Raw genomic sequence first — 18,909 nt, forward strand, 5'->3', positions numbered from 1 at the left:
CGAGTATGAAACTCAGTGGGCTTTTTTTTTTTTCTTAATTCTAATGGCAAATTCATCACAGAGAAAGTAATTGGTTAGATCCAAAAAATTATTCTGGTGAAGGATAAAGAAATTATATAATTAGAAAAGCAGAACATTTAGTAATTGAGCATGAAGGACATTGTTAGATTATTCTTTGTTCATTTAACAAAACATTTATTAAGCCCTTACTCTGTGTCAGAACAGATGTCAACTCTTGGAGATAGAGGAGTAAACAAGATCCTTTTTCTCATGAAGCTAATTTCACAGGGAAGCAAGATATTTAGGATTAATTAATACAACTTAATGTCGTAGTATTATGAGAGAAGTACACCATTGCAAAGCTGAGGAAGTAATGGTCAAGCCAAGGGTCAAAGAATGAGTAGGTCATGGGAGGTAGAGGCAACAGTATTGTGGAAAAGCCTAGATATGCGAGAGTGTCTTGTCTAGGGAAAGTTAAAGACTTCTCCTGACTGGTGCACATGAGAGACAGAAGTAATAGATGGAACCTGAAAGGCACTCATGGAATAGGTTAGCAGGATTTTGTAATGATGATTGAAAATGTTGGACCTTGTAAAATGGAAGGAGGAAGTTCTTGACCCATGTCAATAGGAGAGTGACATGAAGTGATTTAAGAGTTTTAAATTCACTGTTATTTCAGCACCATAAGTGTTTGTGAGAACATTTTCTGGAGTCAAGTTAGACTACTGTGAAGGTGTAAAGATTGATGATAGAGAAAGGAATAAATAAAATAATGAGTTCAAGGGACACTTGGGTGATAGAATTATGGGACTGTCTTCTGTATGGGTGTTTGGAAATACATTATTTATTTACTTACTGAGTTATTTCTCCCTCCTTCAAAACAATCTTGATTTAAGTCTACCTGGACTCAAAAAGTAAAATAATAAGAAAAATGATGAAGGCTTCCTTCCCCTCATGTTGGGACATCTCAGCATGTCCCCAGACTCCTGGGCAATGTTTAGGCTCCTGTGTCCTAGAAAAGGACAAGTGGTACACTGGCACAAGGGAACCTGTATTCCCTGAGGTCCAGGTCACCTACAGGTCGTGTGGGAACAACACAGACAACACTTGCCACGTTCAAGTCCCACTCACTCCTGGGTGACCAAGAGCTCTGACTCCTCCCAGATAAAGACTTCAGCGTCTCCCCCATTTATTGGAAGGCCAGGGTGATTTAGAGGAGTATGTTTGGGGCTGCCTCCAGCAGCACAGTGGCTGAGCGTGAGACCTCTCAGTCTGTGCTGTTTAGGATGGCAGCCACTGGGCATGTGAGGCTCTTGGGCACTTGAATTGTGCTAAGTCCAAATGGAGTGTGCTGTATGTGTAAAATGCACTCCAGATTTTGAAGACATAGTGCAAATAAATGGATGTAAAATATCCCAATTTTTAAAAATAGATTACATGATGAATTGATAATATTTTGAATACATTGTGTTAAATAAAATATTACAACTTTAAAAAAATAAGACATGAAGACAGAACAGTAAGTTGAAGACAAATGAATTTTTTTACAGATCTATAGGACATAAAATGGCCTGCATTACTAATAAGCATAAGAAAAATTCGCTGTTAATTTCCTAGTAACCTGAGGAAAAGAAATAGAACAGCTGCAACCTTCACACTGAATATTATTACACTTACTCAGAACTGAAGTTCTTTAACAAGGTGTTGCCTCTTTAGCCAGACAGACTGCCTGGGCTGAATTTGATTCATCCAAGCTTGCAAGATCATCGAAGCCATTGAGACTCAGTTTCTTTATCTGTGAGATGGGGATTATAATAGCATATTTCTCACAGACTGCCAGGAGGATAAAAATCTTTCATTAAACAGATATTTTTTGCACATCTCTTATGTCCTGAAAAATGTCCTAGTCATTGGAAATCCCCCAGAAAACAAGGAAAACAATAGAGCTCAGCAGTTCCAGTGCTTACGTTCTCCGGAGGACAGGGGTTGGGTCAGAGACAAATAATTAGCATGCAAATGAAGATATAATATGTGATATCATAAGGATGTCGATTTAACCTAAATTTATGCATTTAAGGCCATCCCAACAATCATATCAAAGGCATTCTTTTTTAAAGTAGATAAGCGGATTTCAAGTTAATATGAAAAAATATGAAATCATTCTAACAAGGAAAACTGTGAAGGAGAATAATAATGAGAGGGATTGCATTATATATTCTTAAATAGTTTATGGTTGCAGTGATTGAAGTAGTGTGCTGTTAGTGAATGTATAGAGGGGAATACATTTAACAGACTAGAAAGTTCTAATAGGGGTGCTTATATAATTAGGAATTTGGTGTTTGATAATGTAGCCTATAATTCTCTCTTGAAACATAGCAAGGTAGCAGTGAAAAATATATAAATAAAAAGCTTAAATCATCACTACCAAACATGTTTTTGTTCCTTTGATTTTTTATTTGTCGTAAAATATTTTAGACATTTACAAGTATAAGAATATTACATGAATATTCATGTACATAGCATTCCCGATTAAAAAAATAAACATTTCAAATGTTTGGGAGGCCCCCATATACTGTCTCTGGTTGACTTCTCTTATTTTCTAGTACCTAATTAACTACACTGCTGAATCTGGAGATACTTATTTTATTTAACATTTATATTTAAGATTTCTTTATGATTTTTTTTAAACACTGGAACTTGCATTTTCATCGGTATCAATAGGAATATTTATTTGTTCATTTACCTATCCGTATTTCTCATGGATTGAGTATTTAAGATTGCTACATGTATTTTTTTCCTTCTATTGGTAAATCCTTCCAGGTCACCTTCAGAACACACTGAGAATCTAACCTGGTCCAAACCATCGTCCACTGTAATAGCTGGATCATTGCAATAACCTCATCACCAGTGACTGCTCCTTCTTCAATCTATTTTAACACATTGACCAGAGGGATTTTTATAAAATATAAGTCACATCTGCTTGTACCTATATTTGAAACCCTCCAATGGCTGCGAAAGCATCCCACATAAAGGCCAAAGCCCTTGTAAAATTTCGTGAAGTCCTAGATGACCCCTCTCCCTAGCCAGTTACCTCCCCAGCCTCATTTTCTCCTTCTCCCTCAACTCCAGCCAAACTGGCTTCCCTGCTATACCTTAGCCATTGCAAGCATTCCTTCATGTCAGGGAAGTACTGATAGCTACTTCTGCCTAGAACAGTCCTCTTCCACATGTCTACATGACTAGCTCTTTCACCCTCTTCAAGATTTTACATACATGTCATCCCCTCAGTGAGACCTTCTTCAGTCGCACCATTTCCATTTTATTCTACCCCTTAAAATATTAGTTCCCTCCCTGCCTTATTTTTCTTCCCACCACTTATCACTTCTAACACAGTACAATTTGCTTATTCTTTTGTTTATTGTTTGTCTTCCCCCACTAGCTACTCCAGGACAAAGTGTTTTTGCCCTTGACAAAACTGTCATAACCTTTGATCTAAAGCCCTTCATGGAAATTTGCAGATGCTCAATAAATGTTTTGTATGGAAATTATACATACCCATCAGTATTAAATGGAATTTCTAATGTCTAACATTTCTTAGGCAAATAACATGAGCTGAAAAGAGAAAATTTATATATTTACATTTAGCTGGACTCAGAGGTTCTTCGTTACCTATTAGAGGCTTTGAAGAAATCATAAAAAAAAGAAATCTTAAAGAATGATATACTAAAGAAACAGTGCTTCCTGAGGTGAAATGTGCCACTATAAAATAGTAAGACAATAAGCAAACGATTTAAAGAAATCCATCAGAACTGTCCTTGTCTCAGGCCATCCATTTCTGTTCCCTTTCAAGTTACCACACCGTGTTCCCATTTCAGCTTTTGGAATTAGATTTATGACTCTCTTGAATATCTTTTAGTACCCCGGCATGATAATTATTTGACCCCCTACTGCCTTTTGGATCTCAAACAAATCCTGATAAATTGCCAGCCTCTTCTCTTACATTTTCAGCCCTTCGGCTTTGTTTTGTCTTTGCCAAGTACCATCTTGCCAAATTGTAATGTGATACACAACAAAGATAATTTTATTTTTGTTTAACAAAGAGAAAGTCTTCTCCACCAGGAGCAGTCATTCTTGTGAAATAGTAGCTAGACATAATCATATGCAATCAGTAATCGAAAGTGTTCAGCTTTCCTATTCCCAAAAATACATTAGTATCATAGAAGAACATGTAAAGGTTTTAAGAACATTATTGTTTGGTAGGTTGACTGGAAATGTTGAAAATGGATCCCAAATTTAGCAATAGGGAACATATAGCAGCAAAATAATACTGACAGCTAACGTTTACTAGGTGTTTTCTATGATCTCAATGATTCCTAAGTGATTTCTTTGTGTTACCTGAGGCTGACATTGTTTTTCACAGAAGAGATAAACAAGCATTGAGAAGTTAAATAACTCACAGAAAATTGCAAAATTGGGACTCAGATCAAGCAATCGGACTCCAGGGCACAGGCTCTTATCTCTTAAGCATATTTAAGAAGTTATGAGGCACAAGTGGAGCATACTTTGAAAATACATGGTTTTTTAAAACTTATTAACACATTCAAAATGTTTACAAAATGGTACGTTTCCATAATAATCTTTTAGACAACACTCAGAGTTTAAAATGTTTTTAAATTCTAAATAATATAGTCGAGACTTATCTTTCATCCATTAAGAATCTATAGAGATTATGATGAAATATTTTGATTTGTATATATTTATTACTTTGCTTCAAAATTGTGCATTTCTTGTACTTATAGAGTTCATAAGCTTTATTTAGCAAAAGTAAATGAGTTTATTGTATAAAATGAAAAAATATATTTATATATTCATTATAAATTTCTCATAAATTGAATTTTCAATACATTTCTGGGGCCACTGAGTTAGGTGAGTCAGAGCAGAACATTTTGTAGCAAAAGAAAATGTATTTTTTGTAGTAAACTTGTCTACTTTTTAAAAATGCTTTCGGGTCATCTCTTTTGGAGACTGTCTTAGTCAGTTCAGGATGGTGTTACAAATTGCCTAGACTGGGTTGTTTATAAGCAACAGAAATTTATGTTTCACAGTACTGAAAGCCGTAAGTTCAAGATCTGCATGCCAACATGGTTAAGTCCTCGTGAGAGCTCTCTTCTAGACTGTAGTCTGCTGACTTCTCATGGTGTTTTCACATGGCAAAAAGAGAGCTAGCTAGCTCTTTGGCCTCTGTTTCATAACAGCACTAATCCTATTCATTAATGTTTCTCCCTTATGACTTAATTATCTCCCAAAGACCCACCTCCAAATACCATCACATTGGAATTAAAGTTTAATCATATGAATTTTGGGGGACACAATGTTCAGTCCATTGCAGAAAGCCATATTTTTATCAAAAGAAATGTATTTTCTTGATTGGAAGCCATTGCTTTGATATGAACAGAAATGAAGAGTATATTTTCTATGACATGAAATGAATAATCCAAGTAGATACATTTGTAATTTTAAATACAGAGCAAAATCAAATACCTACAGGAGCCAAGCAGATATTATCAATGAGATAAAGTTGGCCACATTATAGAGACTATAAAACAAATGTTGTATATAGAATGTACATGATAGGATATATATAAAGAGAGACTAAATATAAAATGCTGTGTGGCTGTGTGTGTCTCATTGATTCATGGTCAGACTGAATGCTTTCCAGCTTCATTAGCTGGAGCCTGATAAAACTTCCACTTTCTGGGAAACTGCCATTTCTCAAGCTTGTATTTGTGTGTGTGTGTGTGTGTGTGTGTGTGTGTGTGTGTATAAATTAACAAAACAAAAATAAAATTAACACTATATATATAATACAGTGTTAATTTCCAAATTTTTGTAGGATCTCTTGCATGTCATATCATCATATAGAGTTCAAAGCACCATGCTGACACTTCTTGAAATAGTGCTTGAGTTCTTACAGTTGGAAAATAGCTGTAGGACAACAACTGTTTTTTAACACTTACTCACTGTTTTTCTTTGTGTGTGTGTGTATGTGTGTGTGCTTGTATTGCAGAGAAGGCCAGCAATCGCCAGAACAATGGCAGAAGATGTACGGTAGATGCTCTGGGAATGAAGTCTACCACATTGTTTTGGAAGAGAGTACATTTTTTGCTGAATATGAAGGAAAGAGTTTTACATATGCTTCTTTCCATGCTCACAAAAAGTATGTTTCTGTTTTCAGAATGGAATAAAAATATCTATCAATTAATTGAGCATACCATTTAAACACAATTTTCTAAAATACAACTCATGTTAGTGCTCTTGAGTTTCAAGTATTCTGGAATTTTTGGCATGATTTTGCACCATTAGAACTCTGGCCTCTGGATGGTCTCAAGTTTAGATTGTCAGGAGTAAATTATAATTTAGTAGGACTGTGCACTTTAGCATCTTTTTAAAGTCTCATTTAATATTTTATTCCATTAGGAGTTCCACAAACAAATGAAAATTAATCACCTTTACAGATCTAAAATTTAAAGTACTGATTAAAAATTTAGACAAAGTAATAAAAATGTTTCTAAAAAATATCCATGAAAATAAAATCATCTCTGATGGTGGCATTTGGTTTGGCCAGAGAAATAAGTTAAAAAATAAATGACACTGCCTTCCAGTTCAGACATGGAATATTATTTCTTCCATTTTGAGAAACAATTATTAAGAAATAAAAATATATATATTGTGAAAATAATGTATTATCTATACTAAAATGTATTAATAACCCTTTGCACTCACTTGCTTTTTTCTCAGTTCCTTTATTCTATTCGGGATTTAATTTTTTAAATACCCCAGATTTTACAAAGTGCAGCAGTAGAATAAAAAACCGGAGTTTCTTTTCATACAAACTTATTTATTTGGATTTTTTTTTATATTTCAAGTATTGAAATATAAAAAAATGCATTGATACATTCAAAGAGTAATTTTAATCTCTATAATTTTTCATGGTGTGATATTTTTTGAAACATTCACCCACATGAAGACCTGGTCTACATTCACATGTTTCACAAATATAAATCGTCTCTCTTCTTCCTCCTTTGATTTTTCTGTTAGAACAAACAACACAATCTTTGTGTTGTTTGTTAGGGTGAGGTGTGATTATATGGAGCTTTACATCTAAACGTTGCTCTAAGTTAGTGGATAATAATCTACCCCTGGAAGTTAGTGTACCATCTCTGCATTTACATTTTACTTGTCCTTTCATGCTAACGAAAACAAGAAAAGATACTGGAAAAATAGACAAACCTCTCACCCCCGTGGTGAAAGTACATGTCGAGTGTGGCTGGACACAGGAGCTGTTACCAGTGCTAACCGTGCAAGTCACACTCGACATACGAGTGCAGATGGTTAATATAATATAGTTGTGGGACTTATATCTACTATATTCCACTATCTAATATGCAATGTTCAGGTGATCCCTGACATATAATGCCTTGATTTGTGATTTTTTCTTTACTATACGATGGTATAAACTCAATATACATTCGGTAAAACCTATACTTTGATATCCATACAACCATTCTGTTTTCACTTTTAGTACAGTAGTCAATAAATTGAATTAGATATTTAATGCTGTTACAAAATAAGCTTTGTGTTAGATGATTTTACCTTAGTGTAGACAATAAAAGTGTTCTTAGCATGTTAAGGTGGGTTAGGCTAAACTATGTTGTTGATAGGGTAAGTATATTAAATGCATTTTTTACTTAATATTTTCAACTTATGATGGATTTATTAGGATGTAACTCCATCATAAGTAGAGGAACATCTGTGTTCTACTTTAATTTTAAACTTTATTTTATAATACATTAAGGCATAATGAAGTAAAAATATTCAAGATAATTTGTGTTTGGGAAGAAACCCAAAAAAAGTAGATAAGAATTTTTTTAAATAGCCTATTACATTCAAAGGGTGTTATTTTTCCTAATTAAACTATACACCTATTTAGGACTTTTTAAAAATGTTTTTCTAAAATTCCAAGTAAACCAAATGTGATAGAAACAGTATTAAAAGAAATTCAGGCGTCTTGGTTCTCTCTCTTGTGACCTTGGGTTTCTTTTTTCCTTTCAACCAACAGTTTTAAAACTTTTTTGACCAACATAAGAAATATTGTTTATATATTTTGACCAAAGTAAATGTTTTGTAAATATTTACAAAACAGTAATATTCTTATTATATTGCATGTACCCTGATGTTTTCTATTCTCTTCCATTCTTTTTCAGTAAAATATACATTGATACTGGTCATAATCAACTCAGTTGATTTTACAGCACACTAAGAACATACTTTCTTTTCCTGTAAAAAAAATTAGTCTACCAGTTTTCTTACATATGTAAACTTGAAAAAAGTCTAAATTGCTGAATTACAATTCTTAAACTCTTTTATTTTCTTTTTTAAATTAAGGTTTGGTGTCTGTTTGATTGGTGTTAGGAGGGAGGATAATAAAAACATTTTGCTGAATCCAGGTCCTCGATACATTATGAATTCTACAGACATATGTTTTTATATTAATATTACCAAAGAAGAGAATTCAGCATTTAAGAACCAAGACCAGCAGAGGAAAAGCAATGTGTCAGGCTCATTTTATCATGGACCTTCCAGACTACCTGTACACAGCATAATTGCCAGCATGGGTAAGTATAAACAAGTTTAAAAATATTATTAGTTTATTTCTAAAATAAAAATGAATAATAGATACACTTCAATTGTTATTAAAATTTGAAAGTCAGTTTTTGAAATTCATGTGCTTTTTACAAATTAGGTATGATTAGGTATACAAAGCAAAATTTCTAAGTTGTTAGGTTTATCAAAAAGTAAGATATTATAAAAATGCTTCTGACAGTTATTTTATTTTTCTCATTACACATAAGCACCTTACACTTCTATATTTCTCTTGTAAGTTGTCTGGTTACCAACAGAGGCTATTTCAAATAGTCTTCATTTTTCTCATAATTCTTTTTCTATCTCCATCTCATTCTTACAATTGAGCTTGGCTTCTATGACACAGGAGAAAAGAAAATAGAAAGAAATAGATCTAGACAAATAAGAGTTTTCTTAAAATTTTGCCACTAAGCCACCAAAAATCTACAAAACTTTAGCTTCTGTCACAAGGAAAATATGTCCTTTCCTTTAATAATGTTATTCTAATGCCTTCCCTTACGCTATGGACCCATCCTCTTGTTCCTCCTCAGTGCCTTCACTCTTTAATTCATCCTTATTACCTGACTTTATTTTTCCCCCAAAATCACTGGCTGTTCTCTCTCTCTTTATCTCTCTCTCTCTCTCCATATTTCTCTGCAGACATACACATACACTTTTAAAACTCCTGCCATGACATTTTCACAGAAAAATTTCCCAAATGCATTGTCTTCAGTGGCAGGCTTGAAATCTTATTGTCCCACCAGGTCTCTACCCAGTTCAATCTGACATCTGCAGTCTTATCATTGAAACTATTCGGGCAAGCCCACCACTCCTCTCTTCATCACTCAGTCTAGTGACTATCTTCACAGCATATGACAGTACTGACCATGTTCTCTTGAAACACTCTAGTGCCTTTTGTCTGCATGTGCACATTCACTTTCCCTCTCTGGTCACATCTGCTTTCATGGATTCAGTTGTCCATAAACTGATGATTCCTTTACCTAAATCATTAACTCAAACTTCTCTTTACCACAATATATCCAACTGCTTACTGGTTATTTCTATTTGAGTATGCTGCAGGAAAAAGTAATATAGCATATTCAAATTGAACTAATTTCTTCACCTTCATTCAACATCACTTTAATTTTTTTCTTTTACTAAAAATTAGATGACACCATTATCTTCCAATTTGTAAAGTGACAATTCTGACTTTTCACCAGCCCTCTCTTCTGATACCACATAATTCACCTAATTCTGTTCAATCTGATCAGTAAATAGTCCCTAAAATCATTGAGTTCAGATTGTATATCATAAGGACTGAGAAATAGTGATTGAATTTAACAATGCAATAGTCACTGTTTTAAGAGTTCTTACAATGGAGTGGTGGTGAAGAATGTCAGATAGGAGTGGGTTTGGGAAATAATGGTAGAAGACAAATTAGGAACACTAGTTCTAGACAACTCTTTGTAAGTTTGTAAGCCAGGTGCGGTTTTTTCACGCCTATAATTCTAGCACTCTGGGACACTGAGTTGGGAGCATCACTTGAGCTCAGGAGTTCAAGACTAGCCTGAGCAAGAGCCAGATCCCGTATCTACTAAAAATAGAAAAATTAGCCAGGCACTGTGGTGTATGCCTACAGTCTTAGCTACTTGGGAGGGTGGCTGAGGCAGGAGGATCACTTGAGCCCAGAAGTTTGAGGTTGCAGTGAGCTATGATGCCACCAACTGCACTCTAACTGGGGTGAAAAAGTGAGAGTCTGTCTCTAAATAAATAAAAAGTTTGTGAAAAGGAACAAAGGAATGGCTTGATAGCTGGTGGTAGAAGTAAAAGGGGGTGAGAAAGAAAAATACTTTGGGGATATATTAATAAATAAGAGACTATAATCAGAGACTGTGGTACTTAGGCAAGGAAATGAAAAGATACCTGTTGGTTAAAGGACACTGAAAAGGAAGTAGATTAATACACCATAATTCCAGTGGGGATGAAGAGGGAGAGTGCTGGCAAGAGAGGAGGTATAGATAAGTGTCAGAAAGTGAGACGTAAGAAGTAGAGATTATGTACAGTCAGTAGTAATTACAAAATGCAAGATGTGACCTTGAGAGGGAGTATCTGTGGAGCAGTAGGTGAAAAACCCATAATTAGAGGGAAAGATAAAGAACTGAATATGGAGTATTAGAAGGATCATCTACATGTACAATGAAGCTACCATGAATTAGGACAGACAGTGAGGGGAGACTAATAGTGATACAGGAACTAAACTATCCAGGCATATTCAGTTGCATAGATACAGGTATGGGCAATGTGTAGAGTTCCGTTTTGTCAGGAGTGTGTGGTGGAGCAAAAATATATCAAGGGAGCCAAGGATATATGCAAGAAAACAATCATAGTGCTCTAAGTGGAATTTAAGATAGGTAAGAAGAGAAGAGACAACATCAAGGGAGTGAGGGAGACAATGATAAGTTGGTGTCATCAGTAGAATTTAAGTTACAGTAGGTAAAACCATAGCTAAAATTGAGAAATTAGTAGGAGTGACCTGAAAAAACAGGAAATAGTGATGGTCAAAGGGTGAGTGCATGACATGAGTAAATGCAGCACTGTCATTATTGACTATAACAACATCTAAAAGATGACAGTGGAAGTGAAGGGCTGAGAAAAGGTGAAAAACAATTTCTTCAGTGAATTCAACGAACTGAGAGGTCAGAGTGTGGGAAGGTTCAGCAGGTTGTATTTTGAAAACACTGGATGAGGTAAGAATCATGTCTTCCAAGATTCATGGGTTGAAGTCCTAGCCCCCAGTGCCTCAGAATGTGACTTTATTTGAAGATAGGGTTTTTTCAATATGACTAGTATACTTGTGAGAAAAGGAAATTTGGACACTGACATGCATAGAAGTAAGGTGATGTAAAGAGACACGGGAAGAAAACAGCTGTCTACAAGCCAAGGAGTGAGGCCTGGAGCAGATCCTTCCCTCTCAGCCCTCAAAGGAAGCAACCCTGCCCACAGCTCAATTTTTTACCTTTATCCTCCAGAACTGTGGAGGCAATAAATTACTGTTAAGACACCCAGTTTGTAGTATTTTGTTCCAGCAGCCCTAGCAAATGTACACAAACAGTATTGGAGAAACTGACCAGAATCATTAAGAAATAAGTAGAATGATCAGGGTTTATGAGCAATCAAAATAATGAAAGATAGCGGGCCATGTAGTCGGAAGACATGATACAAAGCTGGGATGTTTACGGAAGATGAAGGGAAAATGATCTGAAAGAGGCAGTACCACCACTGAGGTTATTGACCCACCTCTAAAACACAGCCACCACTTTAGAGGGTTGCAAGGGAAGACCTCAAGGAGGATTCAGCTTTTATTAGGGAAAGGAAGGCTTCAAAGAAGAGCTTGTTTCTGTAACTGCATTTTCAATCGTGTCTTCCCTGCTGAATTCTGACTTTCTCATGATTGTATGCCAATGCTCAGCCTGGTGCCAGATATTAATGTTGGGGGAATAATTGAGAAGTGATGAAAAAAATGAATCCATGTATATAGGGCTCTTTCAAGAAGTTTGCCTGTGTTAGGCAGAAAAATGATAAAGAAGTAGTTGGAGGTGATATAGCATCAAATATATTGGGGAGAAGGTGATGAAAAGATCACAATTCCTTAGGACGTAGAAGGGAACATGATCCACAGCACAAGAATAAGGATTAGTTTTACATAAAGGAAGGTATGTCTGTTTCCTTGTAAATAGAAATGAGGGAAGAAATGTTTGATGAAGCTCTCACGTGTTTGAACAGGGACTTGAAAGAGTTTTTCTATAATAACTTCGCTTTTCTCTCTGAAGTAGATAACATGGTCAAGTGCAGAGAATAAAGGTAGTAAATACCAGTTTGTGTTCACAGCATTAGGGTGCAAATCATATCAAATGGCTTTCCTTTGTTTTTTATAAATCAAATTTATAAAATTTAAATAAATCAAATCTACTCACTTGCTTAACTGTTTATTAAACTTTCCACTCTAGGAACCCGTCTTCCCCACCAAACATGGATTGGATTATACATTAATCCTGTGTTTATGATGCTAAAATTAGGAAAGAGGGGATGCATCCGCAGTGTCTGACGGCAGCCTTCATTACTTCTGCTCAGATGTTGGAACTGCTGAGTGCTGGTCCCCACATCTTTCTTAGGCAGAGCTGTTTCAAACAGACTCACGAATGTCCCTTCACAGAATACTCTCTGAAGCCTACAGAATGTGTCTGCAGGCTACCATCCCCCTCACAGTACTCAGAGCATGTATATGAAGAGGTACCTGCCTCTGAAACTTACCCTCAAATTTATTCTGATTGTGAGGAATACCGACATATTCTCACCAATCTTGTCTCTACCAACTCTCACACTCAGAAGCACTCTCCTTAAATCCTTTCCTCTGAGAAGACTTTTAATTCTCCTTAAAAGATTTTTAGACATCAGTTTCTGACCTCTGTTTATGATACAAGAAGAAAGATGCTAAAATCCGTTAGCTTTTCTCCCCCTTAAAAGTGATGCTGCTATGAGGAAGAAGGTTGTAAAGTTAGAGGTTTGAGGGAAGTAAACTTTTAAATGCAATCATTGCCCCACATATTGACGTTTTTGATCAAAAATGAATGGTATGGGCCGGGCGCGCTGGCTCACGCCTGTAATCCTGGCACTCTGGGAGGCTGAGGCGGGTGGATTGCTCGAAGTAAGGAGTTCAAGACCAGCCTGAGCAAGAGCGAGACCCCGTCTCTACTATAAATAGAAACAAATTAATTGGCCAACTGATATATAGAAAAAATTAGCCGGGCATGGTGGCGCATGCCTGTAGTCCCAGCTGCTCGGGAGGCTGAGGCAGCAGGATTGCTTGAGCCCAGGAGATTGAGGTTGCTGTGAGCTAGGCTGACACCATGACACTCACTCTAGCCTGGGCAATAAAGTGAGACTCTGTCTCAAAAAAAAAAAAAAAAAAAATGAATGGTATAGATGATGGTGGTCCCATAATGTTTTAATTTTTTACTGTACCTTTTCTATCTTTAGATATGTTTAGATACACAAATACTTACAATTGTGTTACAGTTGCCTACAGTATTCAGTACAGTAATGTTTGCTGTATAAGTTTGTAGTCTTGGGCAGTAGACCACATCATATAGCCTAGGTGTTTAGTAGGATACACCATCCAGTTCTGTGTTAAGTGACTCTATGATCTTTGTACAATGATGAAATCACCTAATGATGCATTTCTCAGAATGTGTCCCCTTTGTTAAGCAATGCATGGCTCTAGTTCCTTTAAAAAATGGGACAAAGTGAAGACTAAGGACTTTTAGAAGTCCTTTTAGGATGGCCAGGTTTCACTGAGTGCATAAGTGTACTGACTGATCATAAAATATGATGGTATTCATTGGGTACGTTGTATTGTTTTCTCTAGAAGGGGAGAGACAGTAATTTATAATAAAATTATGTTTCAATTAATATTTAAATTCCAATAAAAATCACACAGGAAATTGTTTCTTCAGCTTACTATTCCTTGAATAAGCCGAGTGTTCAATAGCTTCAAGTTGTTTGTGTTTGCTGTTCTTACTCTCTCTGGGTACTCCTGTGTCTTTGAGTGATCTTTACTGTCCTTCAGGTCAAAAACAAAATGTCACAATTTCACAGTGGCCTTCTTTCCCACCTAATAAAAAGTCTATTTCTCCCACTGCCCTCCAATCTTAATTGTTTTTGTATCACATCATTCTGCTTTTTTTTCCCTGCATGCTATTTATCATTATCTAAAATTATCTTATTCATTTATTTATCTACCCCTGGTTATTTTAAAGATAAAATCCATATGTGTACAAACTTTGTTTTTCTTCTTCCCTACATGGTTCAAGTGCCTAGATACTACTCCCATTTGTGGCACTCAATAAATATTCATTTAATAAAAGAATAAACATAAAATTCTGATATAAAAATCAATAAAAAGGTAGCTCAATAGAAAAAGAGGGAAAGGCATAATGAGGAATTTACAAAATTGAAATGATCAACAAAAAATTTAAATTTTAAAGAAACATAACTTCAAACTACAAGGTATACTTTTTTATTTTAAATACGTATGTACTTCAGGATTTCACAAATCTTACGGTTTATGCTGTACAGAAACTCTCTGCGAATACACTTTTGTACAAATACAGAATTTCTTATCCATATGAAAAAGAAATAATTAGCTTACAGAACTAAAGGCTAAAAATATATATATTTCCTTGTTATACTGATTGTATTTCATTTAACTTTCATCATTAAATGATCAATATGTCATATAGTTGGCAAATTCCTTGATGAATTTTCATATTTCATTGTTTTAGGTACTGTGGCTATAGACTTGCAAGATACAAGCTGTAGATCAGCCAGTGGCCCTACCCTGACTCTTCCTACAGAGGGAAGCAAAGAAATAAGAAGACCTAGCATTGCTCCTGTTTTAGAGGTTGCAGATACATCATCAATTCAGACATGTGATCTTTTAAGTGATCAATCAGAAGATGAAACTACACCAGATGAAGAAATTTCCTCAAACTTAGAGTATGTTCATTTCCTCTAAATAGGTGTAAGATTACTGGGTTTTGTGCTATTGTCCTTAAGTAATGTCTTTAGATACCTTACCAATAGGTAAGGAGTAATGTTCTTACCTTCCTGACATCCTAGAATTATTCCCACATATTTCTACCAAACAGAAATATCTCTCTTGACTACAGAGCATTTTAAGCCCTCAAGTTTCTGGCTTCAATGTATATTAGGTTATTAAGTATGGAATGTTCGATTTCCTTAAGTACTAAGTTTGACAGTTGACATCTCTGACATTTCACTTTGACACTTCTTGTTTTATTTTAATTGGAAAGGTACATCCTCAGTCTTGCAAATGCACATTTTGGTTTGTGATTATCTTTCAAAAATTTTTAGAGCAATTTTTATGAAACCATAGATAAATCAAGAATTTGTGTTATTTTCAAATATGAGTTCCATCATGGAACCAATGCAGTGCAGACAGCTCCAAATATCAACAAAGAGTTTGGGAAGGATGTGGCTAATGAACACACAGTATGTTGATGGTTTCAGAAGTTCCATTCCAGTGATTTTAACCTTGAAAAATGAGCCACATGGGTGACCTGAGACCAAGGTTGATAATGATGAGCTGAAAGCTATAGTGGAAGCTAATCCATCTCAATCTGTGCATGAATTAGCAGCAAGGTTGGATGTTACTATTGCATCAATATGGGACCACTTGAAACAAATCAGCAAGGTAAAGAAGCTGGATAGATGTGTACTGCATGAATTAAATGAGCATTAGAAGAGAAATAGTATTGAAGCTTGACTTTTTTTGCTGTCATGATATTAAAGGAAAACCATTTCTACACTGTATTGTTACATGTGATGAAAAAATGGATTCTTTTTGACAATCACAAGCATTCAGCACAGTGGTTGGATAAAGATGAAGTACCTAAACACAGTCCAAAACCAAATATTCATCAAAAAAAAGCTAATGGTGTCTGTTTGGTGGTCCAGCGCTGATATTATCTACTATACCTTCGGGAAACCTGATCAGTTGATTACAATGGATGCCTACTGCAACCAATTGGGCAAAATGAGAGGATGCTTGTGATGAAGCAGCCGAGATTGGTCAGTATTGACAGGCCAGTCCTCTTGCAATAAATACCACATGTCACAGAAAACAAGGCTGCTCAAACTATAGAAGCTGCACTTGGAAACTCTCTGTCATCTACCTTATTCACCAGACCTTACACCAAATTGCTACAACTTCTTCCAGACTTTGGACCACTTCCTGCAAGGACAAATATTTAATTCTCAACAAGCTGTAAAAAAAGCTTTTCACGATTTCATCACTACTCATTCTCCAGGCTTATTTGTGCTGACATAAGCAAGCTACCATTAAGATGACAAAACTGCGTCGACAGTTTAGGCACATACTTTGATCAATTGTATACTTCTTATTGGAGACATAATAAACTACACTTTTAATTCAAAATCAGACATTTTATATTTAATGACCTAACATTTTTCAACCTCATTTTTCTCTAAATTATCTTTTATTCTTAAAGAAAAGAAAAACATATAAGACAACATTCGCAGGACATAAACTTCATTTTTATAATTCTATGTGTTTTTGTTATAATGTACTTTCTACTTTTAATTTCTTTTATTCCACATCCACATTGAAGTCAATCAGTTATCCTAGGACATGTAAATGCAGTCTCCTCCATTAAGCTTTCCTTGCTTATCTCAACTTTTACAGTCTTTTTCAGACAGTGTGCATCAATAACATTGTAAATGCATGAATAAAAGAAGTACTATCTCCTTAATCTATATAGTACTAGTCATATTTTAGCCTACAGTAGAGTTTGTTTACATGTCTAATTCCACATATTAAATTGCCATGTTTTGAGGAAACCACAGCAGTCCACAGCCTTGACTATGCAGTTAGAAAAACTTGGTTTTCTGTGCCAGTTCCACCATATACTGGTTGTGGGCAAGTGACTTTGATTAAACAATCTGGCCTATAATTTCTTTACTTGTAAACTGTGTGTAATTAGTACTTCATAGCATTATATGATGATTAATTGAGATAATGAACAAAAAAAGCTCATGATGAAACAGTATTTTGTGCAGAGTAAGTATTTGATTAGTATTAATTAATCTTACTAGTAGTACTTGTAGTAGTGGCATTGGTAACATCATTTCCTAGTGTTTCTACCAATATCTTTTATATAAGTTCAATTAATATTGAATTGAACTAAAATAAACAGAAATATCATTGAAACTTGGAAAGATCCTCTTTTTTAATGTTTCTTACTTTTTTTTTTTTTTTTTTTTTTTGAGACAGAGTCTCACTTTGTTGCCTGGACTAGAGTGCCGTGGGGTCAGCCTAGCTCACAGCAACCTCAAATTCCTGGGCTCAAGCAATCCTGCCTCAGCCTCCCGAGTAGCTGGGACTACGGGCATGTACCACCATGCCCGGCTGGTTTTTTCTATATATTTTTAGCTGTTCAAGTAATTTCTTTTTATTTTTAGTAGAGATGGGGGTCTCACTCTTGTCAGGCTGGTCTTGAACTCCTGAGCTCAAATGATCCACCCGCCTCGGCCTCCCAGAGTGCTAGAATTACAAGTGTGCGCCATTGTGCCCGGCCTCTCACTTTTTTTTTTCTTTTATTGTAAGAAACTTTGATGTATCTTCAGGATAAAATTCACTCTCCAGGAAAGTAGTGGTCTGTGTACTCAAATATATTTGGAATCCAGGATGGGAACAGGAAGAGGTTTGGCAACCAGTATCTTTCCAGGAAGCAGTGTTTTGTGGTGTGATTGAAATTCTTTCTTTAGACTTCTTAAAAAAATGAGAAGTAGAAATTTTTATTTCTAGAAAAATGAAAGAGATGTTAAAGTAATTGTGGAGATTATCAACTTCTAAACTTATAAAACTTTACCCTCTAATTTTATCTGTATTTTACCTCTCAGCCAATGATGTCTATAAAACAGTTTCAACTAGGTATGAAATGTCATGATTAAGCTGGTAAATTTATTAAAAATCAAGAGCTTTTCTTTGGATAAAGGAATATTCTCTTTACTAGATTTTCCTTTATTTCCTATTTATCATTTATGCTGTTACTTTTTAGAAGTTCCATTTTGAACGTCAGTGAAGCCAAAATGTGTAGGTGGCTATTTTTCAAAAGTCAGCAAACAAACAGAATGTCTTTGATAATGCTTTAAGCATGATTTCAAAAAGGCAACAAATTTCTCTGTTTTTAACTAACTCAGTCATTTGTTTCCTTTTGGTTATGCCTTTATGACTAACAAATATTGATTGAGTGAATCATATAAATGCATTTGCTTTAAATGCATTTTGTAAAAATTAACATTAATATTTGTTAAAAAGATATCCAAATCTTCTAAGCTGAGGGCTAGCAAGCTTTTTCTAGAGAAGAACAACTAGTAAATATTCTGTGCTTTCTGGTTCCTATTGCAACTACTCAACTCTGTTTTTGAAGTACAAAAGCACTCAAACACAATACATAAATGAATGAGTATGGCTGTATTCCAATAAAGCTTTATTTATGGATTCTGAAATTTGCACTTTGTATGATTTTCACTTGACATGATATATTCTTTTGACTTTTTTCAACTATTTAAAAATATAAAAACAATCCTTAATTTGCAAAACCACGTGGCGGGCCAGATTTGTTC

The 18,909-nt window shown here is 35.1% G+C and overlaps 1 protein-coding gene across 6 annotated transcripts in view; it reads left to right on the plus strand.

Annotated features, from left to right (window-relative positions):
* Nucleotides 1–18,909, plus strand: part of KCNT2 (potassium sodium-activated channel subfamily T member 2) — a 323,447-nt gene that overhangs the window by 219,788 nt on the left and 84,750 nt on the right. For all 6 annotated transcript variants that reach the window (XM_075996993.1, XM_012743486.3, XM_012743496.3 and 3 more), the window contains 3 exons: nt 6,068–6,217; nt 8,446–8,675; nt 15,024–15,237. In XM_075996993.1, the coding sequence (XP_075853108.1) occupies nt 6,068–6,217; nt 8,446–8,675; nt 15,024–15,237 (594 nt within the window). The remainder of the gene's footprint in view (nt 1–6,067; nt 6,218–8,445; nt 8,676–15,023; nt 15,238–18,909) is intronic.

The sequence above is a fragment of the Microcebus murinus genome, chromosome 23 (genome assembly GCF_040939455.1).
Source record: "Microcebus murinus isolate Inina chromosome 23, M.murinus_Inina_mat1.0, whole genome shotgun sequence".
Lineage (NCBI taxonomy): Eukaryota > Metazoa > Chordata > Mammalia > Primates > Cheirogaleidae > Microcebus > Microcebus murinus.